The sequence below is a fragment of the Tachysurus vachellii genome, chromosome 23 (assembly GCF_030014155.1).
Source record: "Tachysurus vachellii isolate PV-2020 chromosome 23, HZAU_Pvac_v1, whole genome shotgun sequence".
NCBI classification, from domain to species: domain Eukaryota; kingdom Metazoa; phylum Chordata; class Actinopteri; order Siluriformes; family Bagridae; genus Tachysurus; species Tachysurus vachellii.
Genome location: NC_083482.1, coordinates 2978487 through 3006258, shown reverse-complemented (window position 1 = coordinate 3006258; position 27772 = coordinate 2978487). Strand labels below are relative to the sequence as shown.

The window sequence follows — 27772 nt, the reverse complement described above, 5'->3', positions numbered from 1 at the left end:
ACGCTTGCAATTTCTCCTCTTACCTCTGGATGCTGGGGGTGGGGGTAAATTGTAGTTACAGGCATATGAATCTAAAAATATGGGTTGTACACAACAATGAGCTTTTGGCTTTGTGGCACTGCTCAGTAGCTATAAAACGTGTTTTATTTGATTGCGACCTGATGCAGATGACTCCAAAACTGATTATTTTCCAAGATCTGAATGCTTGCATCAGCGTTGGCTGTGAAATGAATCTCAAATACGGATGTGTCTTATAGGACATCTTCAAACAAGCAACGGAGGACCGTTTGACAAGTGCAAACGAGCTGCCTTACTTTGAGGGTGATTTCTGGCCTAATGTTTTGGAGGAGAGCATTAAGGAGCTGGAGCAGGAGGAGGAGGAAAGGAAGAAAGAGGAGAACACTGCGGCATGCGAAACTCCAGAGGTGAGACGTCACTTTTTTGCAGGATTCAATAAGGGTTCTGTGGCTTGAATTCTTTTCCAGAGCCGTGCATGCTCTTATACAGTAATCTGTGTGATTATCTGTGCGTCCTCCCTCAATGCAATTATACGTTATTTTCTTCTTGCAGGGAACGCCAGGGGACAGTAAAAATGCCAAGAAAAAGAACAATAAGAAAACCAATAAGAATAAGAGCAGCGTGAGTCGAGCCAACAAGAAGAAGCCTGGGATGCCGAATGTAGCCAATGACCTATCCCAGAAACTCTACGCCACCATGGAGAAACACAAAGAGGTGTGGCATATCAACAATATATCATTTGGCTTTATTTAGTATTTCGCATCATAGTTATGTTTATACACCGATGCTCTTTTCTCCAGGTTTTCTTTGTAATTCACTTACACTCTGGGCCAATGATGAACACTTTGCCGCCCATAATGGACCCTGACCCGCTGCTCTCCTGTGACCTGATGGACGGGCGAGACGCGTTCCTGACGCTGGCGCGGGATAAGCACTGGGAGTTCAGCTCACTCCGGCGTTGCAAGTGGAGCACCATGTGTATGCTGGTGGAGCTACACAACCAGGGCCAGGATCGCTTCGTCTACACCTGCAATGAATGCAAGCACCACGTGGAGACTCGCTGGCACTGCACCATCTGCGAGGTCAGAGACAGTGAAAGTTATACTTACAGTTTCAGAAAGATGGGTTGGAGTCAGTTTGTGGGAAGGGGAGGTTTGTTAGTGATTGATTGGATGTTTTCTTATGAAAATGATCTCCATTATGTTTTTTTTTTTTTTTTTATCTTTTTAGGACTTTGACTTGTGTATCAACTGCTATAACACTAAGGGACATGAACATCAGATGGTCAAGTGGGGTCTCGGTCTGGATGACGACAGCAACAGCCAGAGTGGTGAGGCCTCCAAGAGCCCACAGGAGAGCCGGCGTCTGAGCATCCAACGCTGCATACAGTCTTTGGTGCATGCCTGCCAGTGTCGCAACGCCAACTGCTCTCTTCCATCCTGCCAGAAGATGAAGCGTGTGGTGCAGCATACTAAGGGCTGTAAGCGTAAGACCAACGGTGGCTGCCCTGTCTGCAAACAACTCATCGCGCTTTGCTGTTACCATGCCAAGCACTGCCAGGAGAATAAGTGCCCTGTGCCCTTCTGCCTCAACATCAAGCACAAGTTGCGACAGCAACAGCTTCAGCATCGCCTTCAGCAGGCCCAGATGATGCGACGACGCATGGCCACCATGCAAGGCCGTGCCGTACCCCAAAGCCTGCCATCCCCTCCACCTTCTGCAGCTCCAGGCACGCCCACAGCACACCAGCAGCCGCAGCAACAGCCAAACACGCCCCAAACACCACAGCCTCTCATTCCCAGCCAGCCGACTACGCCCAATGCTAGCGTCATGTCTCCAACTTACCCTACCGCTCCCCGCAATGGCCAACAAGTGTCCCAAGGTAAACCGGGTGCCCAGGCTTCACCTCTGCACCAGCAGCCATCTCCGCTCCCTCAGCCCCAACCACAGCAGCAGCATCCGCAACCACAGCAACAACCGCCACAGCAGCCACAACAGCATCCGCCACCTGGCGCTGTCCAAATGGCACGGAAGATTGAGATGATGGCACAGGCCCAACAGAACCAGAACTATCGCATGGCTGTAAATGGTTTGGGTATAAACCACCAGCAACCGCAGCAGCGTATGCCTGGTGCCATGCAGCCTCCTATGCAGATTGTGGGACCTCGGGGGCAGCAGGTCATGCAAGGTATGCCACCAGGCCAGTGGCCACAAGCAGGAATGCAACCTGGAATGCAAACAGGAATGCAGCAGGCAGCTCAACCGCAGCAGCAGCAGGCACCGCAAGGTCCACAGCATGTCGTGCCAATGCAGAGGCCCATGATGCCTCAGCAGCCTCCGCAACGCATGATGGTGCCTGCGCAGGGCCAACGGCCACCTCAAGCACCCCAGAGACCTCCAGCCATCGCACCAAATGCCCTGCAAGACCTCCTGCGTACACTCAAGTCTCCCAGCTCGCCACAACAACAGCAGCAAGTGCTTAACATCCTCAAGTCCAACCCCCAACTCATGGCAGCTTTCATCAAGCAGAGGACGGCGAAGTACGCCAGCCAGCCGCAACAACAACAGCAGCAGCAGCAGCAGCAACAACAAGGCATGCAGCCTACAATGCAAGCCATGGCAGCCATGCAGGGTGTCCAAAGGCCTGGCATGCAACCCCAACAACCTCAGCAGCCAAACACACAAGGCATGGCAGCTCTCGGACCAGGGCAGGGTCAACTCATGACCACTGCGCATGCTGAGCTGTACCGTCTCCAGCTATTGCGCCAGCAGCAGCAGCAACAACAACAACAACAGCAGCAGCAGCAGGGCGTGATGCCTCAAGCACATGGCCAGTTCCCTCAAGGGCAGGGTGCTGCAGCCAGCTACTCGCAACTCCGCATGCAACACCAGCAACTAACGGCGATGCAAGGTGCTGGCGGAGCAATGAGCCAACTTCCGCCAATGCCACAAATGGGGCAGCCAGGTTTGGGCATGGATGGCGCGCAGAACTTACTCCACCAACGCATACTCCAACAACAGCAGCAGCAACAGCAGCAGGCCGTCCTCAAGCCCCAGATGGGCTCACCGGCACCACCAAACCCTATGAGCCCTCAAGGTCACCTGCTACCTGGACAGCCAATGCCAGGCAACACACTGGGTAGCCAGGTTCGCTCTCCAGCACCAGTGCAGTCACCACGTCCTTCGTCACAGCAGCACTCCAGCCCCTCACCGCAGGTCCAGCCTCAGCCCTCCCCCCACTCCGCCTCGCCTCACCCTGGCCTGGGCACACCCATGCCTGCAGGCAACACCCTGGAGCAGCAGGGGCACCTGGGCACCCCGGAGCAGAGCACTATGCTCTCGCAGCTTAACGCTCCTGGCCGTGGTGGCTTACCGACCGACCTGGGCATGGTTGGAGATGCCACAGGAGACACGTTGGAGAAATTTGTGGAGGGGTTGTAGCATTTTCATCAACCCCCAAAAATGCTCCCAACCTTTTTTATTTTTGCCTCCTCTGTTTTCCCCCCACATGTTCCTCCTATAAATAATTTTTTTGTACTGACATGTAAAAAGTTCCTGAAATGTAATAAGAAGAAAAAAAAAAAAATAAAATCAGCAAATGCTAGGAATGTTGTTTCCTAAAGACTGAGATTTCTTCCTTTGAGTTGAGGGATTAGAAAATGTGTTGTTTAAAATGATTTAAATTGCAAAGAATATATTTTTTTGGTTCGGACCATATGTGGTCGTTTTTTTTTTTTCTTTTATTTTTTGGTGTTTTTGTTTTCAGGGTTTTTTTGGGGTATGGTTTCATGCCTGCTTTTTTAAAAAAAAAATTTACAAAGGTTCATTATATTATTCATGCATTTTTATTTTGTACCCTGTCTAACTTCAAGAACATTTGTGTTTAAAGACTGTAAAATAATTTGTCTGGGAATTTGGGCAATGCTTTCTCTGCTCTCATCTTTCCTGGCGATCGTATTCTCTAGTGTTGTACTGTTTGGTTTTTCTTTTTTCTTTTGTTTTCCCCCCATTCTTTCCGATCTACGTTATGGAGGAAATACTCTATTCCTCATTGTGAAGTCTTTTTGAGGAGAAAAATATTTGTTTGTGCAGATGGGTATCACTTGGCATACATAAATACAAATACACGCATACAAACACACACACACACACACACGCAGCGCATCTGAAACACAGTACGGCAACATACCCGAATGGATTTGCAAAACCAGATGACATCTCACTGGCCTGGACCCAGAGTTTCTGTCTTGCAGATGTAGAAAATTGTTGCTTTTTGTCCTAATTTTGTGATACAGATCTATAAGTATAAAGTGAGAGAGAAGGGAGGCCCCTGAGCTGAGTGGGTTTGGAATGAGTGATCACTGGTTGACTGCTTTTTGGAACACTGAGAGGTCTGCTATCGACCCTCATTCCTCTCACACACAAACTTGAACTGGGGCTCCTCTTTTCCCTCTTAATGTAAATCATGCAAGTTATTAAGCAAAATACTATAAATATAAGGAAGAGAGAATGGAATCACTGTATAAACTGGTTAAAAACTTATTTCTTACTTATATACCATATTGTTTAATAAACTGTGTGCAACAGATCAAATCCTTGCTATTTTTATTTATTTTTTACATTTCCAGGTTTGACTATTAAGTGTTCGAGAGAAAACGTATGATATTTATGTACATGTTCTAGGTAACAAACAAGTAATTAAACAAGTGTGTTGTAGGAAAATAGTAAATAATGTGGTTTAACAAAACTCGACTCCACTTTTACCAGCATGAGTTATTTTTCTGTAACGGTGCATAACAAAGCATTATTTGGGATGCATTTCCCTCGCATGCTTTTTTTTTTCTCTTCTCCTTTCATGATGGTAAGAAAGCAAGAAACACAGCTAGCCATTACCAACAAACTGGCAAGTGTAAATTCTTCTGTAACGCTGACTGTTACAAAGCACGGACACGAGATTCTATTCTATTCCATTCCATGTTTCTCCTATAACAGAAAACATCAGTCATTTAGATAATTTTCATTCTTAAATGACACCTGTTTTTTGTACCATTTTACCTGCCAGTTGCTACTACAGAAACCACAATATACCGAACAAGTGCATTCATATCATTCTGATTTGCTGTGCAGCCAGAACTACTTTCAGATCTGCTGTTCTAGAAGGTCAACCAACTCCTCACCAATCAGTGCCTCTGTGCATATACAGTAGATGTTACAGTTGTTACAGATGTTAGTCTGCTTCTCAACATCACGTTTTATTTTTTGTTGTTAGATCTTGTATTGTTGACCTCTCATGACTTCTCTGCATTACCAGGTGTGGCGTGTGCCAGTATAGATGTGCAGGTGTAGATGTGTAGGTATGGATGTGCTGGTGTAGATGTGTGTAGGTATGGATATGCAGGTGTAGATGTGTGTAGGTATGAATGTGCAGGTGTAGATGTGTGTAGGTATGGATGTGTAGATGTATAAGAATGGAGGTGCAGGTATGGATGTGTAGGTGTAGGTATGGAGGTGTAGGTATGGATATGCAGGTGTAGATGTGTGTAGGTATGGATGTGCAAGTGTAGATGTATAAGAATGGATGTGCAGGTGTGGAGGTGTAGGTGTAGGTATGGATGTGCATGTGTGGATATGCAGGTGTAGATGTGTAAGAATGGATGTGTGGATGTGTAGGTGTAGATGTGTAAGAATGGAGGTGCAGGTGTAGATGTGTAAGAATGGAGGTGCAGGTGTAGATGTGTAGGTGTAGATGTGTAAGAATGGAGGTGCAGGTGTAGATGTGTAGGTGTAGATGTGTAAGAATGGAGGTGCAGGTGTAGATGTGTAGGTGTAGATGTGTAAGAATGGATGTGCAGGTGTGGATGTGTAGGTGTAGATGTGTAAGAATGGAGGTGCAGGTGTAGATGTGTAAGAATGGAGGTGCAGGTGTAGATGTTTAGGTGTAGATGTGTAAGAATGGAGGTGCAGGTGTAGATGTGTAAGAATGGAGGTGCAGGTGTAGATGTGTAGGTGTAGATGTGTAAGAATGGAGGTGCAGGTGTAGATGTGTAGGTGTAGATGTGTAAGAATGGAGGTGCAGGTGTGGATGTGTAGGTGTAGATGTGTAAGAATGGAGGTGCAGGTGTAGATGTGTAGGTGTAGATGTGTAAGAATGGAGGTGCAGGTGTAGATGTGTAGGTGTAGATGTGTAAGAATGGAGGTGCAGGTGTAGATGTGTAGGTGTAGATGTGTAAGAATGGAGGTGCAGGTGTGGATGTGTAGGTGTAGATGTGCAGGTATGGATGTTTTCTGCAGGAACACAACCTTTATAGTAAGACTAATGATTCTAAAAAATGTCCTTTCTCCTCATAATTACATTTTTTAATGTCCTTGTATCTTATATTGTTTCTGACTGTAATTCAGCATCATCTCTACAGTGTAGACTGCTGAAGTAATGCTGTAATGTACTGGTGTACATTACTTACACACACACACACACACACACACACACACATACACATCACCCTGTAATTAATGTGTCGTTTGTCAGGGAGTCGAGTGTTAGGGAGTCGATTCTAAGGAGTCAAGAGTAAAAATATTAGTGTTAATTGTTCATTTTTAATTACACGTCAGCTTCGGAGTCTTTATATCGTGCGTTTTGCCATTTTAACTTTGCTCAGCTATGTAGAAGATTCAATATTTGTTGAATTGAAACGTCGCTATGTTTTGTATTTTGCAAAGTGACGTTTTAAGATTGCGACGGAAGTCACGTCACCGGAAGTTTAGAGAGGCGGTTGCGAGGAAGCGGTTTGAAAAAAAAAAAAAAAAAAACTAGACGCGTTGAAAAATATCGATATATTTATATTTAAATAAACGCATTTTAAAGGTAAAATGGCGGCTTTCACAAATTGTAATTAAAGGTAAAATGGCGGCGTCCAAAAAATACGTTTAAAGGTAAAATGGCGGCTCTGAGAAAATATTTTTAAAGTTAAAATGGCGGCTTTCATTTTAATTGTTTGTGTGTAAACAAACAAGCGCGTGCTGGTTAATTAGGTGGTTTAGTTGGTTAGATGGATTCATTTGTCGTATAAGCAGAATTTGTGCGGGATTCAGTAGGACGTGTTCGAGCTGTGACAGTCTGTTTATGTTCACTGGAGCTTCAGGACAAACATTATTATGACTTAAGTGTCATCAGATGTCTGATCTCCCTCATGGACGAATCAGACCTGGACTTGTCCTTCCTCTGCTCACGTCTACTGAAGAGAGTGCGACGGAAATGTGCAGAGTCTGGAGATGAGAAGAAAAGAGTGGTGAAGGATGAAGGAGAAGACCAAGACTCGGGGTCTGAGATCCAAAGCAGGAGCAAAGTACCATGGAAAAGGAAAAGGGAGAAGAAAGAAGGACCTGAGAGTAAAACTACGGACAGGAGCCGTAGTGAGGGACGTGGGAATGAAGGATCGGAGACTGGTGTAGTGAGAGAAGGAGAGCAAAAGGTGACTGTGAGGTTCTTCTCCTTGTGTACACTCGTCATCATTCATGTCAGTATGTTTGTATGAGATGGTTGTTACAGGGTCCAGGGTTTGAGCCCGAGTTACTGTTTGTTCTCACAAAAACACGTCCCAATAAGTGGATTGATGACGAGACTTTAAGTACCGTCATGAAGCCCCACATAAAGCTCTGAAGTGGTTACTGAAGATGAATGTTCTATGATCACTTCTTTTTCCCCATAGCCTCTGTTCTGTCACGTACGTCGTGATGCTCATCGATTCCACTTTTTCCCAATGAAGACAGAAATGACTGATTTTGCACTGATTCGCAGGAGCAGAAGTTGCGGGCGAAGGAACAGGTGCTCAGCAGGATGCAGCGTTTTAAGAGAGTGACCCCACCTTGCCTCGTGCACACAAAGGAAGAGGCGAGTGCAGAATCTGCTGGTCAGCCCTCTGAGAAACCATCGCCTCCAGTGCAAGGTAAGATCAGAAGTAGAATTGTTAAGAGGATTGACACCGCAAACAAAAAACATTCAGCAGTGGTACACTGGCATGTAGATAGTTATACTTTGAGTTGTTGTGTGTGTGTTTTAGAGCCTGTTGAGAAACAAGAGAGTGATAACGCATTGGCTCAGAGATTACAGCAGCAGTTAGACCGTGAGGTTGAGAACCAGGCTGTAGTGAACGTGGAGGACGGATGCCTGTTCTTCTGTCAGCTCTGCTACAAAGACCTTTCAGCTATGAGCCATCAGCTGCGCACGCAGCACATCAACCGGTAACAAAGTTCACTATGAACGACGAGCTGAAATGTGTGTGAAATGTTATGATGATAATACAGTATGTTCTCTCGCTTCTGCTTGTATTGAGGTGTCTTGATGAACGTGAGAGCAGCACCTCACGCGTTCCCGCTCCTCCTCCTCGTCCACGCGTACCCGAATGTCCTATATGCGGGAAGTGCTTTAAGTCTGAAAAGACCCGCTCCACACATTTAAAGCGCTGCTCGGCGAGCATGGGCGTGTCTCCGGCCGAGTTGCTAAAGGCCCTACAGAGACAGGCGGCCGAACGAGCGAACGGGTAAGTAGTTTAGAACAAAACAGCAGGAACATCTCCAGATCAATAGATTTCATGCTTCTCTCTTCCACTCTTGTGTCCAGGCAACAAGCAGTAGGCAGCAGTGACAATTCAGATTCCAGCATGCCTGTGAAGAAGAAAGCCAGAAAAAAAGCACCGGGCATGGATGAAGACACCATGATGGCTCTGGCCCTGTCTCGCTCTCTGCTGGAGCAGGAGATGGAGCGAGACAGAGACAGAGAGGAGGAGAGACGCATCCAGGCACAGCTGGAGAGCACTAAGCCAGGCGCCGCTCCTGTGGTGGTACAGGGGAGGTCCAGAGCAGGTGAGCTGTGCATAAAGCTTGTGTGTACTGCAGTTTAAGGTCATACTGCATGCCTTGCTTTTGATCCAAGATTGAACTTTTGATCAGGTTTTGGCTGTTTTTTCCAGTTACTGTGTTTAAAAAGACATTCTTGCTCAGGTAAGAGTCGAGTAAAGAGAAGGAAAGGAGACCCAGCTGCTCCTCCTCCCCTTCTCCTGGTCCAGGACCCACAGGCTGCTCAGAAGCGAATCCAGGAGCGAGTCTCCTCGCTGCTCCTTCTAACCAGACCTCCTACTCCTCCCACCCCCACCCTGTTGCCCTCTGCGCTCTCCACACACACCTTCCTCTGGCTCAAGAGTGCGCTGCCTGGAGGAGGCCCGGTTTCTCTTTCTGAATTTTACACTGCAGAGCTCGAAGCGTTTATACAGCCTGATATTGGCGTGGAGGTGAGACACATACCTACACATATTGTCAATTAAAGGTAGGGTCTCCGTTGTTTGAAAGCCAATGTTGACATTTGAAATCACCAAAACAAACACGCCCCTAACCCAAATGGGTCCCACCCCTGTATCGATAGCTCCGCCCACACATACATACGTAACCCAGGCAACTAATAGAAAGAAATGTGTCTTTATCATAGCTGAAGTGAAGAACAATACGATTGCAGATAAACAAACAAGCAAAAATGACACACAAGTATAATCATGTAAAGGACAAAGACATATATTAGTTCTGTGTAACAAAACAAAACCAACGTTACTCACCTATCGAGAAGGAAAAAAGCGCCTCGGTGTCTTAAGTAAAGTTGGTCACACATTCACAGATTGGAGTTTCCCGAGTCAATAACTCCTGAGCTAAACACTGTTACTACACAAAACACGGTTGTAGCTGCGTCTCTACATTACTACGAAAGAAAAGAGGTGTTATTTGTGTAGTAACAGTGTTTAGCTCAGGAGTTATTGACTCAGGAAACTCCAATCTGTGAATATGTGACCAACTTCCTGCTCCTTCAGTTCTCTCCAGTGCTGGAAAGCCGATCCTATATTAACACGTCCTACTTCTTACCTTATCGTAAACCTTTCTTCACTTTCTTTCACAAAACCGCTTTCTGCTAATGTCACACATGCGCACTGAACACTCTCTCCACCCATATTGACAAGACACGCCCCTTTCTGCTCATTGGCTACACGTTTGTTTTTATTTTTGTTTAGTTTTCGGCCCGACTCAGTTTTCTGAAGCATTTCTCAAACAACGGAGACCCCACCTTTAAGTCTTCCACAGGATCCATCACTCCTCAGATTGTCCGGTGTGTTCACTAAACATCATGAAGAATCCATCTTCCAGTCTCATATCAGTGATAATTTGTGGTTTTTCCACAGAAGAACACATCTCTCTTGTCAGAGGCAACACCAGCAAAACAGAGTCCTGCAGCAGCCTCAGAATCTACTACAGCTCCGGAGAAGCTTCCGGATGCATCCGCTGGACATCGTCCCTCCACCCCGAGCCTGGGCATGCCCGGGACACAGGCCCTGACAGACCTGGTGGATCTGGCTGAAGAAGGCATGACGCTCACACAGTACAAATCCACCGGTGAGAATTTATACACATCAAGAGCTCATAAAATTATACGATCCTTTGTGCTGATCTTTCTCTCTCTGCTGTACAGATGCAGAACCTCATCTCAGCGGATTTGTTCCAGAATCTACCGAGACCCCGGGACCCGCCATAAACTCTGTAGGACTTTATCTAGAAACTTCTTTATCTAACGGTAGACATCCACTGAACAGAATCGCACCACTCTCTAGGATAAACGTTGTGTCTTTGTTTATTGTTCATGTGACTCAGACGAGCGTGTCGAGGCTGTGTTCTGATCTGGGCAGCATGGTGAACAACCCTCAGCTCAGTGATGTGCAGCTGCAGGTGGACAGCGGCGACATCTATTATGCTCACTCCTTTATGCTCTACACACGCTGCCCTCTGCTGGCCAGCATGGTAAATGCGCTGTTCAGTATAATCTTTACCGTCCGTGATCGATCTATTTGGCATTAATATAAATCACTGTTCTTATTTTTTTATTATTAATGATTAGATCATTCCTATTTAATGATTAAACTTGCCTAACATGTTTTTAACGTGTCCAGGTCCACGATGCAGGATTTGGAGTGCAGGAGGAAGGCTTTCCTCGGGCTCAGAGAGTCTTGTTGAACGATGTGTCTGGTAAAGCAGTGTACACTCTGTTGCAGTTCCTCTACACTGCTGTTTGCCACCTGACACACATCCTGCTGCCAGATGTACTCCAGCTAGCCAGAAGGTCAGTCAACATCATTTGCTTTATTGTGGTCTGTGTAAGCTTAGACAGACAAAAACTGAGGGAGGCAGAAATAACGTCTAGTCTTAGAAACATGTCTGATCCAGTATAAAGGCAGTTGATGACTTTATCACTTAGCATGTCTGAACGTCTCTGATCCTTTTTGTGTTCACTGCTTCAGTATAGGGCTGGGCGATAAAACGATAACGATATGTATCGCGAAAGACACGTGATCGATATCAATAAAAAATGTGTTTGATAAAACGTTATTTAAAACGAAGATATTTTTTATTCTTCGTAGGAAGTAAACAGAGGTTGCGAAGCAAGTTTGGTTGTATTAACAAAGGCACTCGCTCTCTGGTAACCTAGCAACATAGGGAGTGACATGCTAAGAGCCAATCGTGTAACAGTATCAAGTTTGGTTGCGCCATATCGTTGTCTCGTGCTGGTGCTGGATTCCTCTTCAGTAACCGGTGACTGATAAGCAGAAAATGAGCCGCAGCGAGGAAAAGTCAGCGTGCCAGTATGGCAGTTTATTGGATATTATAAGTCTGACCATAGTCACACCAATGTCGTCTGCAAATTATGCAAGACTGTTTCTCTCTGTTTATATTTAACACTTTGCACTAATTTATTACACTTTATTAAGCATTTCTTACATTTTCTTTCATTTTGCACCTTAAATGTTAAGAGATAATTGTTAAGTGTTCATTGTGACTTTAGACTTATGTTTACATTATAATTATTTGAGGTTTCCTGGTTGTTGACATTTCTAAGTTAAGTTTAAAATAAAAATGTTTAAATGGAATATATTTTTCTCCTGGTCCTTATTTTAAATGGGTCATAAAAAATATCAATAATTATCGATATCGACCGATATGAAACACTGATATCGTGATACAGTTTTCAGCCATATCGCCCAACCCTAATTCAGTATGTTGTTGTTTTGTGTGTTAGGTTTGGTCTGTCTGAGCTGCAGCAGCAGTGTGAACAGTACACTGGAAATCTAACGGAGGACCCAAGAGAACAGGAAAGGGACACTTCCCTGGGTCATGAGTCCACAGGTGAACCTCAGCAGAGCCTGGTCGATGCACAGTTCCTGGATCTTCTGCGCTCTATGTGGGAACACGAGGACGGTGACGAAAAGGCAGTCGTGGAAGCCACGAGAGGGACACAGAGTGAAGACCAAGATGGCAGCGGAGACAGAGAGATAGAAGACGATCGAGTCGACGAGGACGAGTTGAATGAGATTTACGAGTTTGCAGCCACTCAAAGGAAACTGGGGGCTGAGCGAGTGGTGACCACTGAGCGTGATGACAAAGAGGAAGGGGCTAATGAGAGAATGAAGGACAACTGCTCTGATGCAGAACAGAGGCAAGAAGGAAAGAAAGATTTCGAAATGGAAGACGTGCACCATAGTGGTGAAGTTGATTTGAAACCTGACTCTAACAGAAACGTACACCAAAGAGGTCCGGAAGGCAGTTTGGACCGGAGCTACAACCACCTGTTCTCCGTATCATGGGGAGAATACATCGAGCCGTCTCAGACACAAACTCAACATTTAGACCTGCAGAAAACACCCACTTCACGGCCCACGTCTTCAGTCAGCGAAGTGATTGACCTGTCCGTTAGTCCTCCACTGGATTCTGGGGAACCAGCCAGGTTGCTATTTCCTGTGACTGGTGTGTCTCCAGGAGAGACTCCAGACCAGATTGAAGCAGTTAAACAGACTTCAGTGAGTCCAAAAGCTCACTGCATCTCACAGCTCACATCAGAACTCGGGTCTAAACACCCCTCAGCTCCATCTCTTAGAAAATCCCAGCTTGAGGTAACCGCTTTACTACACAGTAGCACCAAACCCAAACTCTCCTCTCCCACGCCCAATCGCAGCCAGCCTGAGCTCATTGTCCTTTCCGACTCCAGCGATGACATGGAACCTGACCTTCCTGATAAAGTTCCTTCACGTTGTGATGCTCCCAGACCACCAATTTTATCTCCATCACGACTCAGTCTACGTTACACTCAGAATAAAGCTAAAGAAGCCACACAGGCCGAACTCTCTCCCAAAAGATCACTCGAGCCTTTCAGTTCTGTGCATCCAGAACCTTCCAGAATGGACCAGGTAGGCAATGAGAATGTACTGGACGGCTCTGCTGAGGTTTCATGGTTAATTCCGGCCACTCCAGAACATTCAACCCGCACTAGAACCACGCAGACCTCTATCAGCATGCGCCGCACTCAGCTCTTCCCCAGATCTCACTCTTCATCCTCCTCTTCCATTTCTGACAGCTCCAAAGCTACATCGTGCTCAAACTCTTTGAAACCTCACAGAGAACATTCTCAACCGTCTCCAGCTTTCCAGAAGCTCACATCCCATTCCAGATTGTCCAAGACTTCACAGAGCGACTCTGTCGATCGAACGTATCCTAATTCCGCGTCCGCACCCTGCAGCAGCACTCCTCTCCACTCAGACCCTCGTCTACAGCATCTTGACGCTCTTGGATCTCCTTTACTGAGAGACAGCGAGCCGATAACTCACAGAACAGTGAGTCAAGAACGTAGACTTGGATCCTGCCATCTTAGCCCGTTGGAGAACTCGCTTTCCCCACAACAAAGCTCAAAGTCAGAAATGGAATCAAGCAAAAGTCCTGCCAAATCCCAGCGCTCTGATAACCCTGGAGATAGTGAAGATCAGGAGACGAGCACTGACGAAAAAGAGCTGGTGGAAAAAAGGACAAGCAAAACAAATGAAGCAGAAGTGATGGAGGAAGAGTTCTGTTTTGTATTTGATGAGCCACCCATTGCGTTCAATGACTCCTGGGGTTTGGGTGGAGCGGTCGCTGAGCAGGGGCCATGCTTCAGTCTGAGGCTGGAGAGCAGTGGAGCCCAAACTAGTCCTCCAGAAGAAAGCGGACAGGGTGAGACCGCTTCCCCGCACACATTTTCTCCCCCATTGCATGGAGCTCAGGACCACCTGCCAGACTCTGGATCTCCACTTGATCACAGATTGCCAGATGCAGCCATGTGGGACAGCTGGAAAGAGGATGAGGAGGAAGTGGAAGCTCTTCCTCTCTCTCAGAGAGTGGGTTCAATGGCTCTCGCTAAGAGAGTGTCTCAGTTAAGAACGCCAGGTAACAGTCTCGTGTGGCCTGTGATGACGCGTTCCTTTATGCACCTACTTTATGACCAATGTGATGGTATCGATAGGGTGGAATATAATAGAATGTATTTATTTTTTTTATTCAGTAGCTTGCAAGAAGAAGAAGAATCATGTTCCACTGGTGCCCATCACGCCCATGCCAAGCTTCTCAGATATGGACACACCTGAGCTTAAGAACAAACTCAACAGGTGAATTTGTTTACACTTTTCATCACAATTGTTTCCCCCAAGAGTGAATTTTCTGTTTTGTTCAGATAGAGGGATAAGTGGACTTTGACTCTTATTAAGCTTATCACATCGGTCAAGATTACAGGCACATGCAAATTTAAAAAATAGCCCTAATCGTATTATACATGTGGCAAACTCCTGCCTACTTTCTATAACATACAAAATTGTTCACTTTAATGTTTTTTATTATGTTAGATTAGCTTTAAGGTGCAATGTTTCAGAGTGTATATAACATCAGTACATGACTGCTAATCACCGTATGTTGTGAGCTACACGTACCATTCATAATGGTTACGAGCTCTGTGACCTGTATGTCAGCATTCAGTAAACAGAAAAACAAGCAAATGACAATAACAAATATCCTAGAAGTAATAAACAGACAACTCATCATCTACCACATCTTTGAAGTGATTTTTTTAAAGGTATTACTATTACATAACCATTTATTTTATTTGCAGATCAACAGTTCACTAAAGTTCCTTAAAACTCGAATGTGAAATATATCCGAGTAATCCAGAGGAATTCATGGGTAGTTAGACATCATCTGTTGGACCAGTAACTGTTATGTATTATACCTTTGTGTGTGTTAAGGACGGTTGCCACATTTTCACTACATTTGCACTACACAGGTACGGCGTGCGGCCTCTTCCTAAGAAGCAAATGGTCCTGAAGTTGAAGGAAATCCACCAGTACACCCACCAGCTGATGAGTTCCGGCTCTGATGAGGAGACTTCTCCAAGAGCCGCACCAGCTGCTTTCAAACAGCCCACAGCGCCCCCTCCTGTCTCTCCCAGGAAACTGCAATTTGGACAAGAGGAGGATGAGCAGGATGCATTACCTGCATCTCAGGAGTCCAACACCTCCTCCACAGCTGAGTCAGAAAGGTTGAACACACACACACACACACACACACTCGAACACATGAAAACAGCAACAACTGATGGTGCATGTTCAGATGTGATCATTTGTGTTTAATAGGTATAGTACGACATCTAAGCAACGTGTTTGAATCTATATTAACACTTGCACTACTCAAGATATAACATACAGGGCCACTTTGCAAGTGACTGCTACCTCAATAAAGAGAATTTGTACTTCATGGACTGATTGCTAGAAGTCTGACCTTTTTATTGACTGCCTCTTTTATTGACTAACTCATATTTGACACTGTATATAAACAGCAGCATGTGTCTGTGTATAACAGTGTGCATCAATTCCTCCAGATCCAACCCGGAGGTGTGCGACTCTGATGACGACAGATCCGACAGCGATGACATCACAGCTTCTCAGGCGGCCGTACGTGAGAAAGACAAACTCCAGGCTGTGCGTTCTTTCATCCTGTCTGACCCGGTGCTGTACAGCCGTGTGCTGCAGTACCAGCCGCTCGCTCTGTGTGACCTGAAGGCAGGGCTCCGGACAGCAGGTGTCAGGCTGGGCACTGCCAAACTGCTCGACTTTCTGGACTCCCAGTGTATCACTTTTACAACAGCAAAGCAAGGCCATCCTGCACCTTCGCGCAGGAGAGCAGGTAGAGGTAGGAAACGACTAGCGAAGGCAGCCGAGTGAGCTGAATGAGAGGAACTAATGGAGGGCCCTCTGGACGAGCTGCATGAGAGGAACTACTGGACAAGTTTCCTAATAAAAATTCTCAGGGTTTTTATCAGTGTGTTACTTTTTATGTTTAAATATTTGTTATAAAATTAAAAAGGAATATATGTCTTAAGATTTTATCCTTGAATGTATATTTCATCCTGTCTTCCCCATGAAAATATTCACAATACTTTAAAATTTAGAAACTTTGCAAACTGCACCTTTAAGATACCGGATATTACGGCCTTGTAATGGCCTTTGCACGTTTCTTCATTTCAGGTGCTTCACTTTCCAGCCAGCTTCTGAAAATTAAACTGTTCCTTTTATATATATTTTTATTACATCCACTGGTTTGCCCTTTGACCTCAAAGAAGGATTCCAACACAAAGTCTTGAAATACAATTAACTTTTTTTTTTTGTTTCTTTTTTATGCAAAGATCAAAAAGATGTCACATTTTAGCACACTGTAGCGTTACTTGTGTTACAACTCTGACCATGTTACAGCAGCAGAATGAAAATCTCATCTCTTTGTCTATTGTGTTTGTAGTGCAGTCTGGCCTCATGGATGCTGAACACACCCCCTGGGCTCACCTAGAGTGTCACTCTGGACCCTCACACCCTCCCCTATAACCCACTCCAGTTCCCACAATCCCCTGCTGTACACCCGTCACGATGGGTTTGCAATGGTGGCCAAGAAGCGCTGCGCCCACCACTCCTCCAGATCGATAGGCACAAAGTCTGCAGAGACACACGGAGAGAAACGAGGGGAACAAATCAGGTCATGATCAAAGACACAACAGTGTAATTTCAAATTACAGCAGTTTATACTGTAATCCGAGTTAAACACCAGACAGGAATACACAGAAAAAGAAAAGGTATAAAGTACAAGCCCGATTTTAGTTAATTTATAATCGACTCGCATTCAAAATCTAGTTTTAAAACTAGATCTCTGGAGCTGGTTTGGGCGCTGGAGATGACTGAGGGGGAGAGAAGCAGATGCAAGGAGGCCATTATTATCGACACCTTTAGGTTACAGAGATGGTGAACGTTACAAAAGCACAATCTGACAGTCTTTTAAATACTGGTTGCATTTTGGATTACAGAGGAGCCAATGTGTGGTTTATCCATAGCATTTATATATATTTATGACCCCCTGTGACAGCAATTATGGGACTTTGTCCAGAAAACTGTGCTTTGCTGTGGTTACGTTGGCATTGTGGTGATGATATGTAGGTGAACTTTGACCTGTTGCAGTCTCAAGCCTTGGCCTCTGGACAGTTGGCATGAAGCCGTCTCTTTCCTCTGGGTTTGTGGTAATATTTACGAATTGTATTGCCAACAGTCAGGTTAACAGCAGGAAAACCAGTGAGCTTGTAGAGATTTAGGGATAAAAGGTTTGTGATTTTTAAAGGTATTTTTAGTTTAAACACTTAGTTTAGGAGATAACTAACTGCTCCTAAGACTCTGACATTCAGGCGTGTTAAAGGATTTTTTTAAGTGTACAACAAAGGGGGCATAAACTTTTTCACTCAACAGTAACAACAATTTTTCAGGTATGTATCAGTGTATGGTGGCATGGTTTAAATGCTGATAATAGAATGCTGTGTATGATGTTAGAAGGCTGTATGAACACCAACTTTGTGACGTACTCTTCATGCTGGGGTTTGGATTCCTCTCGGCATACTGCACTGGACCTTCTCCGTTCTCAGGCTGAGCTCCTTCAAGTTTCTGCTCTACCTCCTGCCATGCTGTACGTACAAACACACAAAGCACACATTAAAGTAGGCAATCAAAACGCAAACATCGTCTTAACAGGGACAGATTACGACATGCTAACTTTTTATTCCCTCATAAATCACTCGGGGACAAGCAGTTTTCAGAAAGCAATCAACAGCAGGGTTGTGTGTTGCAGCTCATTACTACAACGAAGTCGATCATTTCTTAAACTTTCCGTAGCAATTTCCCAAAACTAATTTTATTATTAAAAAAAAATACATTTAGAAACATCACACACGAATTGTCTCTCACACACTGACTGAACCGATAGTATATAATATAGCAGAGTGCATTAACACAAACCCTGCGATTTGCATTCAAGCCGATTAATTCATTTCCGAAGAGCAACACCCTCTGACCTCCCAGAATCGATAATTCATAATTATGTACTTCCAGTAGAGTTTAATTATTCAGAGGAACAATAATATCTCAGAGGTGAAAACAGGAGGTGTGGCAGGAAGTTAAAAAAAACTCTTTAATACATGCCTCAGTGTTTCTAAAAGTTTAGGTAGGTCTTGTGTCACTGAGCTTAATTATACATTCCAGGACAGGAACTTTGTACGGTGTTAAACTGAAGGCTTCTACCAACTTATTACCTTCGGGTCAAGGTGATGGTTTTGAAATGTCACGCTTATTAAACTGAAAACAGAGCGGGGATATGGGCAGTGATCTGACTGGTTTTGCTGAGAGTTGCATCAGCCGTTTGGTGGGTCTGTGCCATAGAGATAAGAGATTTGTTAGACTGCTATACTAAGAGGAGACACCAACTCCATGTGGTCTTTGAGGACGACAATCTCCTCGTCGATACAACATTTATCAGGCTTTATATTTATATCACACCCTCCAGGGTCACCTATATGAGGATGAGGTTCCCCTTTGAGTCTGGTTCCTCTCAAGGTTCCTTTACCATCTAAGGGAGTTTTTCCTCACCACGGTCACCTCAGTCACCTCAGACTTGCTCATTGAGGAGAAATACAAACATTTAAATGTATCTAATATTAATCTTGAATTTCTTCTTATTTTAATCTTTATATTAACTTTGTTCTGTAAAGCAGACGATGTCCAGGTTGGTTTCAGTTTAACGCACTAAACTAAACCAAGGACTCCTAGTATATGAGCTTCAATCAGTAACGTTTAATTAGAAAGCTTGAGAGTAAACAGACCCTGGTCTAACTTCTGACATCCATCACCGACATCCCCGTGTCACGGTGAGGTCCGACTCTGGCCTCGTTCCCAAATACACATAAAAGTTGTACAGCCATAAAGCTCGTCCTCTCACCTTCATAGACGAACCGCACGTTCTCCTCATGTGCTGGTGTGAATCCATCAGCCACGTCTTCATCCTTTGGCGAGGAGGATCTGAGAAAGCGCTTGGTGTTCAGGCGCTGAAAGACAATTTTAGGGGCAGGCGAGCTACAAAAAGACAAGAAACCCACGTTACAAAGGCAGACATTTCTTAATGAAATCCACTGTAATGACGTTTCCATGATTAAATTATATTTTATCCCAAATCTTTAAACGGATTAATAATTTTTTTGGGCCATGACTCCTACCTGAGGAAAGACAAACTGTGTTTAAATAAATAAATAAAAGTGTCAGAGACCACATACACATTTAACCCTGAATAACAGAAAGGACACAAGGACATCTTTCTGTACCAGAAGTCAGGTTTTCCAATGAGTTTTCTCAGCCTCAGTACTTTTATTATGGGTCAAGGCTTAAATAAACTTTTTTTTTTTTTATTTATCATGTTCTATATCATTTTTAGGTTGTCTTTACTCTCAAAAAATGGCACATTTAAACAGGTTTATGGCTCTGTAAAGTCCACAAACACTAACACATGCTGAGGTACAAGGTCACACCAGTTCAGTTGAGCATGACACTGTAACTAAGTGAGCATAGTTACAGTTGTACAGACTGCTGTGTGTGTGTGTGTGTATGTGTGTATGTGTGTATATATACGTATGTATATATGTATGTGTGTGTGTGTGAGGTTTGTAACTCACTCGGACTCGAGCCAGTGGCTCCGTACAGGCTTTAAGTCAGTGGCTTTACTGTCGATCTGCTGCTGTGTTGGACCTGAAAGAAATAATGAAAGTTAAATAACAGTATAACCGGAAACACGTGGCATTTAAAAAGGCACAAGAGACTCGTGTTCATTTCTCACCCGTTCTACGTTGTGTCACTAGTTTGCTCGGGCCTCTGGTAATTGTGTACATCATGCGAGACCTGCGATCCTCTGAAACACCGCCACACACACACACACGCGCGGTCAGTCTCTCTCTCTCTCTCGCGCGCGCGCACACACACACACACAGACAGACTGCAACGTTCCCCACGAGGTCTGTGTAAGTACTTAGATTCCCGGTTTGCGCACGAGCTGAAGATCAGTCGGTTAGGTGTCAGCAGGTATAAAGTAAACGCACGGCGCGGTCGGTCACGCGGCTCAAGGTGAGAGGACAGTGAAGTGCGCGCGCTGCTCGGTGTCCTTGGGCGCCGGTGTTAGAGGTCCTGTGTGATTCCGGTGAACTTCCCTCTCGCAGCAAGGACACTGTTGTGAAGTGACGCCACACTGTGAATGGGGTTTTACACACACACACACACATAGAAGGTCACCTGCGCCTCCCCGATGTCACGTGAGCACACGCCCCCCTCTGTAAGGAGGAGCCTCCTGACACGTCACGGACACGTAACAAATCATCGATTAAAGGATCATACACGTGTTTAACGTTTCTCTGTGGGGGACTTACACGGAGCTCCCAGATAAAGTTTTATGCTCCACTCTGTAGTGCACTTGTTTAAGGGGACGGAGGGAGATTGTAGAACCACCCTCAAGACCGGTGTTGCCAGTGTGGTCGTTTTTACCCCCAATAACAGAAGTTATGTTGGGACATTTTTTTGGTGTTTTTGTCTACACTTGTATTTTGAGTGTGTGTTTGATTTCACACGAGTCGTCAGATCTTATATTTACTTCGGTTTACGCAACGTTGAATTGCACGACGTTTTTTCACAAAAAAAAGAAAAAAAGGAAAATGTGTAATAAAAAAGTGCGTTTTTTTCTATTTGATGATGCAGAAGTACCTGTTTCCTGCTTTTGTTTGAATTGTGAGACAATTCGAGACATAATCTCATCCTGAGTTTTTTTGTTTTTGTTTGTTTGGCGCTATCGCAAATATCTGGCAACCCATCACTGCACGCGTAGGTCAGTAGGTGAAAGGTTTCGAAGCTTTATTAGGACAATTACTGCAGCATCTGTAACTTCTAGTAACTTCTAGTAACTTCTAGTAGAATATTGCGTGTATTTATTTTTTTTAAAACCCCATGTAAACGACCGTCAGCCAAAATGACGCAGAATTCTTCGTGAACCCCTCTAGAGTACTGCGTAAATCCTGCGCAGACAAGAGCAGCTCCAACGCTCGCTGATTACACAAGCAGTCTCAAACACAAGATCAACTCTTTAACCAGTTTATTGATCATTTTACAGTCCACAACATGCTCTGAATCATTCATGTTACATTCGTTTTTTAAATATGTAATTAGTATGAAGATGCAATTAAGTACTGAACTGTTACCCCGTGTGTTCATCAACAATCAGTGTGTTAATCAACAATCAGTGTGTTAATCAACAATCAGTGTGTTCATCAACAATCAGTGTGCTCATCAACAATCTGTGCTCATCAACAATCTGTGTGTTAAATCAACATTGTGTTCATCAATAATCAGTGTGTTCATGAACAATCAGTGTGTTAAATCAACAATCAACGACTCTTCTTCATTTATTCTTTGAATTCATCATAGATCAAGTACAAATGGTTTATAAAGTAAACATGCACTGATTTACCAGTTTCTGTTAAATCTTTAAAGTGGCTTTTTTGGAAATTAAAAAAGTGCAGTATCAAGGTTTTTCTCTAGCTAATGCCAATAGTGTTTAGTGATAGTTTGTTGCTTTAGTTTGCTCCCTAGCTGGACGCCTGATTTAAATGACTACACAGATTCTAATGAACCTTTAGTCGGGTTCAACAATTGAATTGAGCTTCTGTGTTGTAAATGTTTGACCCTTCTTTAACTAATAGCACCTCAGAGTCATTTTGTTTGATTTTTGATTTGTAAGACTTGGCGTTTCAGGACTCATAGACTCTTCTTAATGCCCAGTAGCTGCTGACGCACATTATCAGATAATTGTATACTGTGGGATCAGTGCTACTGATGAAAGTATTCAGATAGTGAGAATTGATTTATTTTTATTTAGAATTGCTTAATACTCGTAATGAAGACCAAACACACAGCACGCGTAGTCTGTAAGAGGGAAGACTGGACTCTGGGGTGAGCATGTTATCTTTCACAGACACTCAGATATATTTACTGTTATCTACAGACTGCCTGATCTAATCTACTAGTGAAAACAATAACAACTTTGATCTCTGTGGACGGATTTTTATCTAGCATGAATTTTACAAATATAATACGCTGATGAAATAAGACCATAAATCGTGATAAACCTTAAGCTAATTATTAACTACACAGAAATCTGAACCAAGCCAAAAACTTAAACTTTCTGTCATTTATTTTTATGTATATCATATATAATCACCTGAGTAATGTACACTGAAACACAGCAAAATTTTCTATCATACCATCGTTCAGAAATGACAACAGATACGTTCAGTGCCTTAAACACACTATGGCACTGTTTAAAGGATTAACTGAGGTTTTGTGTGTGTGTGTGTGTGTGTGTGTGTGTGTGTGTGTAATCTTTTCCTCACAGAGAAAACCAACAAGTTTGTAACACAGCAGGTGACTTGCTGTTATAGGAAACAACAACCGATTTGCATATAACAGCACACCCAGTGTGTCAGTGTTTTTTTTAGCCTCTTAAACAAGTTAAAAACAAGTCAACTCCTGTTCTACCCTTACGTGAAAGCAGCTGTAAACAGACACTTCTTCACCAGCTTCTGTTTTTATTTCGCTTGAAAATCACAGCAGCATGTCACGGAAAACGTAAAGACTCCTGTCCTGACTGTAAGAAAACAAAAACCCGCATTCCGTCTATTATTACACATTTAGGCTTAGATTACTTGGAGCCTTCACTGTGCTAAGGAGCTGTTACTATAGCAACAATGACTTGTCAGGACAAGCGTGTTAATATGAAACTATACACATATACTTAACATTTGCTGGTTCTTTAGAATAGAATTCCCAGCACCTACTAGAAGAAAACAAACCTATATTCTGAAAAATGTGGTATTCCGAAAACCGACCAACTTGTAAATCACAACAATTTATTCATTTATTCAACTAATGAACATGGTGTTAAGAAGAACTAATAATAATTTAAGGCCAAATGCTGTGTGCATTTGCTTTGCAAATGAGTGCGTGAGAGAGAGAGTATGTTTGTGCGTGTGTGTATGAGTGAGATTGTGTGTGTGTGTGTGTGAGAGTGTGTGTGTATGAGTGAGAGAGTGTGTGTGTATGAGTGAGTGTGTGTGTGTGTGTGTATGAGTGAGAATGTGTGTGTGCGTGTTAGTGTCAGTAGTGTGGCTCACAGTCTTCTGTCAGACTGTCTGTGATGTAGTTGATGTTCAGTTGTTGCTGGTAGAAGTTCTTCTCCACAGCCGTGTTCACTGTCCAGGCCACGACATCAACGCCGCGCTCTGCCCAGTACTGCACCGTGTCCCTAACACACAAAGACACATAGAAAACATGACACACAATCGACACACAATTTACATGGCACAGCTCAGTAACTAACCCTGAGCTGGGGGGTGGGGTGAGGGGGGTGGGGCCTAGTGGTGGTGGTGGGCACGATCTGTCAAAATTTCTTTTACAATTAAAGTCCCTCTGAACTAGTGACAGCAACTGAAGTGTGGGGGAAAAAAGAAAACCAATACTTTTTGTGAATCTGTGAAATTAGGGTGCAAAGATACATGGTAAAGTATTAATACTGAACATCAACCGTTTCACTGCACAGCCCACTAGGTAGGGTGTACGCTATAGTGCCAACATATTATACCCTTCGAAAATAGGAAAGAAAGTTTAAAGGAAGCTGTTTGAGATTGTGCCTGACCTTAAAAAACAGTGAATGTTACTGTGAAATGGTTACCAAAAAAAAAAAAAATTCTCAAAAATAATCATGTTATATAGCCAGGAAAAAAATCTGCCCCATTTGTCTGCACTCACATGGAGATGTAGTTCTTCTGCAGCAGGAAAGCAGACACGCCACACAGTTTACACAGCAGGTGATGATGCGCCCAGTCCAGTAGCACATCCAGTACCTGCATCCAGTGCTGCTTCCAAGCCGATGAGAATCGCGGTGAACCGTCACCGAAGTGACTCAGGCTCCACGGCCGATGCGTCAGAGCGGTCACGACATCCGGATCGGCCTGCCTCATCTGGAGAAGGACAAACACAGGCACATGCTGTACTGTACGCCGTGGAAGACGCTCGGATCGTTTCAATCTGGTGAGTTAATGTGAGAGTGTGGCTTATCCAGATGTTTCTAACTGGTAGCCAGGCTCCTACACATCACAACAAAAACACAGAGGGTAAAAATCAGCAGTTTAATGGAGCTGTTTGGTAGAAAAGTTACCCTGTAGATGACTTTAGGCTCGAATGAACACACCATGCTGGAGTTATAGAGCACCGGGTGTTTTACATAGAGCTGCTTCAAGGCTGCTGCGGCCTGCGGACAGAAGAGAAGACGAGCCAGTTTTCAGTCACTACTGCTTGCAATACAGCTCAATGACTATTCAAGTTCTAATCAGCTACATAACTTGGTGGATCTTGCTAGTTTCTTAACTTGAATATAATTAAGAGGATAATCGTAAGGCTTGAGGATTTCTGTCGACTGCTGGGATGATGATGATGATGTGTAGAGAAGATTCAGATGAAGCAAAATAACACACGCTCGCCGTGTCCGGCTGAGTCTCTCCTATGACCCTACCTCGTCTGGGTGACCTTTGACATCGAAGTAGATGATAAGCTGGTGTTTAATGCATTCCTCCACTGCTTCCTGCAGAGTCGGAACCTTCTCGCCACGGAAACGGTCGCTAAACAAAAAAAAACATGCAGGTGGTTATGTTCGTCTGAGGTTAGTCAACAGTCTTAGGTCCTGAGTCAGCGCACAAAAGTATTATGAACTCCACGTTTTAGTAGCAACGCTGAAAAACGTATATTTGGACAGTGGTTGCTTTTCAGTGTTGCAGGACTTCAACACAGTGATGAATGTGAACTGCAGTGTAGCAGAGAATTACATTCTGTTCTAATATGAAATCAGTAATAAAAGCAATCCCCCTGATGATAAGTATCTAACTCTTCTCTCTGTCCCATACCTGAGTCTGTGTTTGGCAGCGGCGTCCAATTTGACAATCTCTGAGAAGCGCAGCTTGCTCAGTGGTCCTGATCCGTTGGTGGTCCGGTCCACGGTATCATCATGCATCAGGATGGCGACACCGTCTGCTGTGAATTCCAAATCCAGCTCCACTCCTGTCGCTCCGTTCGCGCTGGCCTAGACAGAAACATCAGGGAAGGCACAGGACTTCCATATGGGTTTTCTTTTTTCTTCCACAACTAATTCTGTAAAAACAAGTGCGTTATAGAAACCAGGAAAACGGGAAATCCACCATCGCCTTGTTTTTTGAAAAATCAGTGTCGAACTCAGCGGTCTAAACATAACACAGTTCCAATTTGTGACCTAACACAAGAATGTGTAAAGATCCACTGCCACCCTGACCAGGAAAAAGCACTTCCTGAAGATGAATGAATAAAATTCTCTGTGCAGGACACTGTGTTCATGTGTTGTGTGTTCATGGAGCTCGCTTTGTGCTCATGTGTTATGTGTTCATGTGTTTTGTGTTCATGGGGCTCGCTTTGTGCTCATGTGTTATGTGTTCATGTGTTATGTGTTCATCTCATCAAATACTATAAAGAAACAAAGTGAAATTAATGCAGCGAAAAAGACAGAAACGAAACAAAAGACAACAAAGACAGAGAGCAAGGAAAAAGGAAGCTGTGGAAAATAAACTAAAAGAAATGGGGAAATTGTTATATGACATAAAGAAATTGAATATATCTGATTAAAACTGTGAAGAAAAGGACCTACAATAGAAGGAACCTGAGTCAACCCAAAGAGGAACAGACACTGTACCTAGACAGTTGGATCAAGACACATCATCTTGCAGAAAGAAGACTATAGAATTGTTATGTTTCATTTACCTTTATATGAACTTTCTTTTCCATTTTATAGAATGATAAGTTTCATTTACTTTTATATAGGAATTTATGTAACCATTGTGTGATTAAGAAATGATATAATGTTCAATAGTATGTTTAGATATTAAGACAGAGAGTAACAATGAAAGCTTAAAAAAGAAATCACGAGTTCTGTGTCAGCAGCTTTGTGAGAACACAGTCAGCCGTGCAGCTTAGGAGACTTATCAAGATGTTTTGCAGAAGCATGAGATCATGAGAGACCTGATAGAATGCTGACAGAAGCAGAATGACAATTATGAGATCATACTAATAAAGGGTATAAATAGGGTTTTAGAACCAGTTATCGGTGTGCATTCACCTTGAGGCAAGCTCATTGTGTTATACTCTGTTATAGAAGGTGCATCAGGAGAACAAACGCAGGCTTACACTTGGAGAGTGTTTCCTGGTTTGTTTTATCTTTGCATTTTATTTATTTCTACTTACGTTAGAATTGTTTGACTATTTGAAGGAGATTTTGTTTGTAATTTTCTTTTCTTTTACCTTACATATATCACACACATCTATTTGTATTACACTACTTTTAATAAAAACAAGGCCTCCCATTGTGAGGATCCTGAAAAGACAAAAAGGTCTAAGTCTGACTCCTTCATCTAAAGATTCAATCAATAGATTAGGTAGAAGAACTTGGAGCAGAACCTTTGTTAGAAGACCGAGGGACTTTGAAGGACACCTGCGTTCAAGGTAAGAGCAACTCTAATTGTTGATCTTGTGTTTTCAATACTAACCCGTGCAAACTAGGACACATCCTTTAGTGGGATTGTGGAAGGGTTTTTTACGCAACCCGAAAACATGTGTCACTAAAGGACACGTATGTCAGTATAATTACTTCAATGTGCATTGTTATGCTACAACATACTAAATAAATCAATCTTCCAACGATGCTGGATATATACATAAAATCACCTATAGAACTGAGCAGTTACCATAAAACACCAGGTAATATTAGAAGTCTCAGATCAGGACAATGATTTATCAGTGATGCGTTAAGCATCCAGGGCCTTTTTATATACTAATTTTCACATGAAGCAAAATTCATTCATTCATCTTCTACCGCTTATCCGAACTACCTCAGGTCACGGGGACCTATCTCAGGCGTCATCGGGCATCAAGGCAGGATACACCCTGGACGGAGTGCCAACCCATCACAGGGCACACACACACACTCATTCACTCACGCACTACGGACAATTTTCCAGAGATGCCAATCAACCTACCATGCATGTCTTTGGACCGGGGGAGGAAACCGGAGTACCCAGAGGAAACCCCCGAGGCACGGGGAGAACATGCAAACTCCACACACACAAGGTGGAGGCAGGAATCGAACCCCCAACCCTGGAGGTGTGAGGCGAACGTGCTAACCACTAAGCCACCGTGACCCCCTACAAGAAGCAAAATCTGAATTTGATCTATTAATAAGGTGGTTTATTTGGCACCAGAAACCGCTCCATTGTTAAAAATGACATGTGATGATATCACGCCTATGTCACGTGATTAATTAGAAGCCTTTATAGTATTTATAGTGTTGCTTTAATAAAAAGGTGTTTGGGATGCTATGGGATGCTTTGTTCTGTCTTTGGGATGCTGAA

The 27772-nt window shown here is 43.8% G+C and overlaps 4 protein-coding genes across 11 annotated transcripts in view; 2 read left to right on the top strand and 2 right to left on the bottom strand.

The window, feature by feature from the left end:
* Nucleotides 1–4611, top strand: part of crebbpa (CREB binding protein a) — a 31119-nt gene extending 26508 nt beyond the window's left edge. For all 4 annotated transcript variants that reach the window (XM_060859422.1, XM_060859421.1, XM_060859420.1 and 1 more), the window contains exons 28-31: nucleotides 258–425; nucleotides 571–732; nucleotides 819–1100; nucleotides 1249–4611. In XM_060859422.1, the coding sequence (XP_060715405.1) occupies nucleotides 258–425; nucleotides 571–732; nucleotides 819–1100; nucleotides 1249–3459 (2823 nt within the window). In that variant the 3' untranslated portion in view covers nucleotides 3460–4611. The remainder of the gene's footprint in view (nucleotides 1–257; nucleotides 426–570; nucleotides 733–818; nucleotides 1101–1248) is intronic.
* A 2183-nt stretch (nucleotides 4612–6794) lies between these two features.
* On the top strand, nucleotides 6795–16275 carry slx4 (SLX4 structure-specific endonuclease subunit homolog (S. cerevisiae)). 3 transcript variants are annotated; one of them, XM_060858921.1, is made up of 14 exons: nucleotides 6795–7487; nucleotides 7814–7961; nucleotides 8076–8256; nucleotides 8349–8555; nucleotides 8636–8877; nucleotides 9016–9302; nucleotides 10236–10446; nucleotides 10523–10590; nucleotides 10702–10848; nucleotides 10998–11167; nucleotides 12122–14295; nucleotides 14414–14513; nucleotides 15182–15436; nucleotides 15776–16275. In XM_060858921.1, exons 1-14 carry the CDS (start codon nucleotides 7206–7208, stop codon nucleotides 16116–16118), a joined length of 4815 nt encoding a protein of 1604 aa, XP_060714904.1. In that variant the 5' UTR covers nucleotides 6795–7205; the 3' UTR covers nucleotides 16119–16275. The 3 variants fall into 3 exon arrangements, with proteins under 3 accessions (XP_060714904.1, XP_060714905.1, XP_060714903.1); XM_060858922.1 differs by having other exon boundaries at nucleotides 6796–7487; nucleotides 10239–10446; nucleotides 14411–14513; XM_060858920.1 differs by having other exon boundaries at nucleotides 6796–7487; nucleotides 14411–14513.
* A 258-nt stretch (nucleotides 16276–16533) lies between these two features.
* mcrip2 (MAPK regulated corepressor interacting protein 2) lies at nucleotides 16534–20539 on the bottom strand. Of its 2 annotated transcripts, none has more exons than XM_060858923.1 (5): nucleotides 20086–20539; nucleotides 19925–19997; nucleotides 19198–19331; nucleotides 17780–17890; nucleotides 16534–16880 (listed from the first exon to the last, which is right to left on the bottom strand). In XM_060858923.1, the coding sequence occupies exons 1-5, from the start codon at nucleotides 20138–20140 to the stop codon at nucleotides 16810–16812; spliced, it is 444 nt and encodes a 147-aa protein (XP_060714906.1). In that variant the 5' UTR covers nucleotides 20141–20539; the 3' UTR covers nucleotides 16534–16809. The 2 variants fall into 2 exon arrangements, with proteins under 2 accessions (XP_060714906.1, XP_060714907.1); XM_060858924.1 differs by having other exon boundaries at nucleotides 17792–17890; nucleotides 20086–20537.
* Nucleotides 20540–21369: 830 nt separating this feature from the next.
* Nucleotides 21370–27772, bottom strand: part of gde1 (glycerophosphodiester phosphodiesterase 1) — a 6956-nt gene continuing 553 nt past the window's right edge. Inside the window, exons 2-7 of one of the 2 annotated variants that reach the window (XM_060859603.1) lie at nucleotides 25247–25422; nucleotides 24859–24964; nucleotides 24505–24597; nucleotides 24096–24307; nucleotides 23462–23592; nucleotides 21370–22935 (exon numbers count right to left, since the gene is read on the bottom strand). In XM_060859603.1, the coding sequence (XP_060715586.1) occupies nucleotides 22877–22935; nucleotides 23462–23592; nucleotides 24096–24307; nucleotides 24505–24597; nucleotides 24859–24964; nucleotides 25247–25422 (777 nt within the window). In that variant the 3' untranslated portion in view covers nucleotides 21370–22876. Of the gene's footprint in view, nucleotides 23593–24095; nucleotides 24308–24504; nucleotides 24598–24858; nucleotides 24965–25246; nucleotides 25423–27772 lie in introns of both variants that reach the window. The other variant, XM_060859604.1, reaches the window with a different exon arrangement.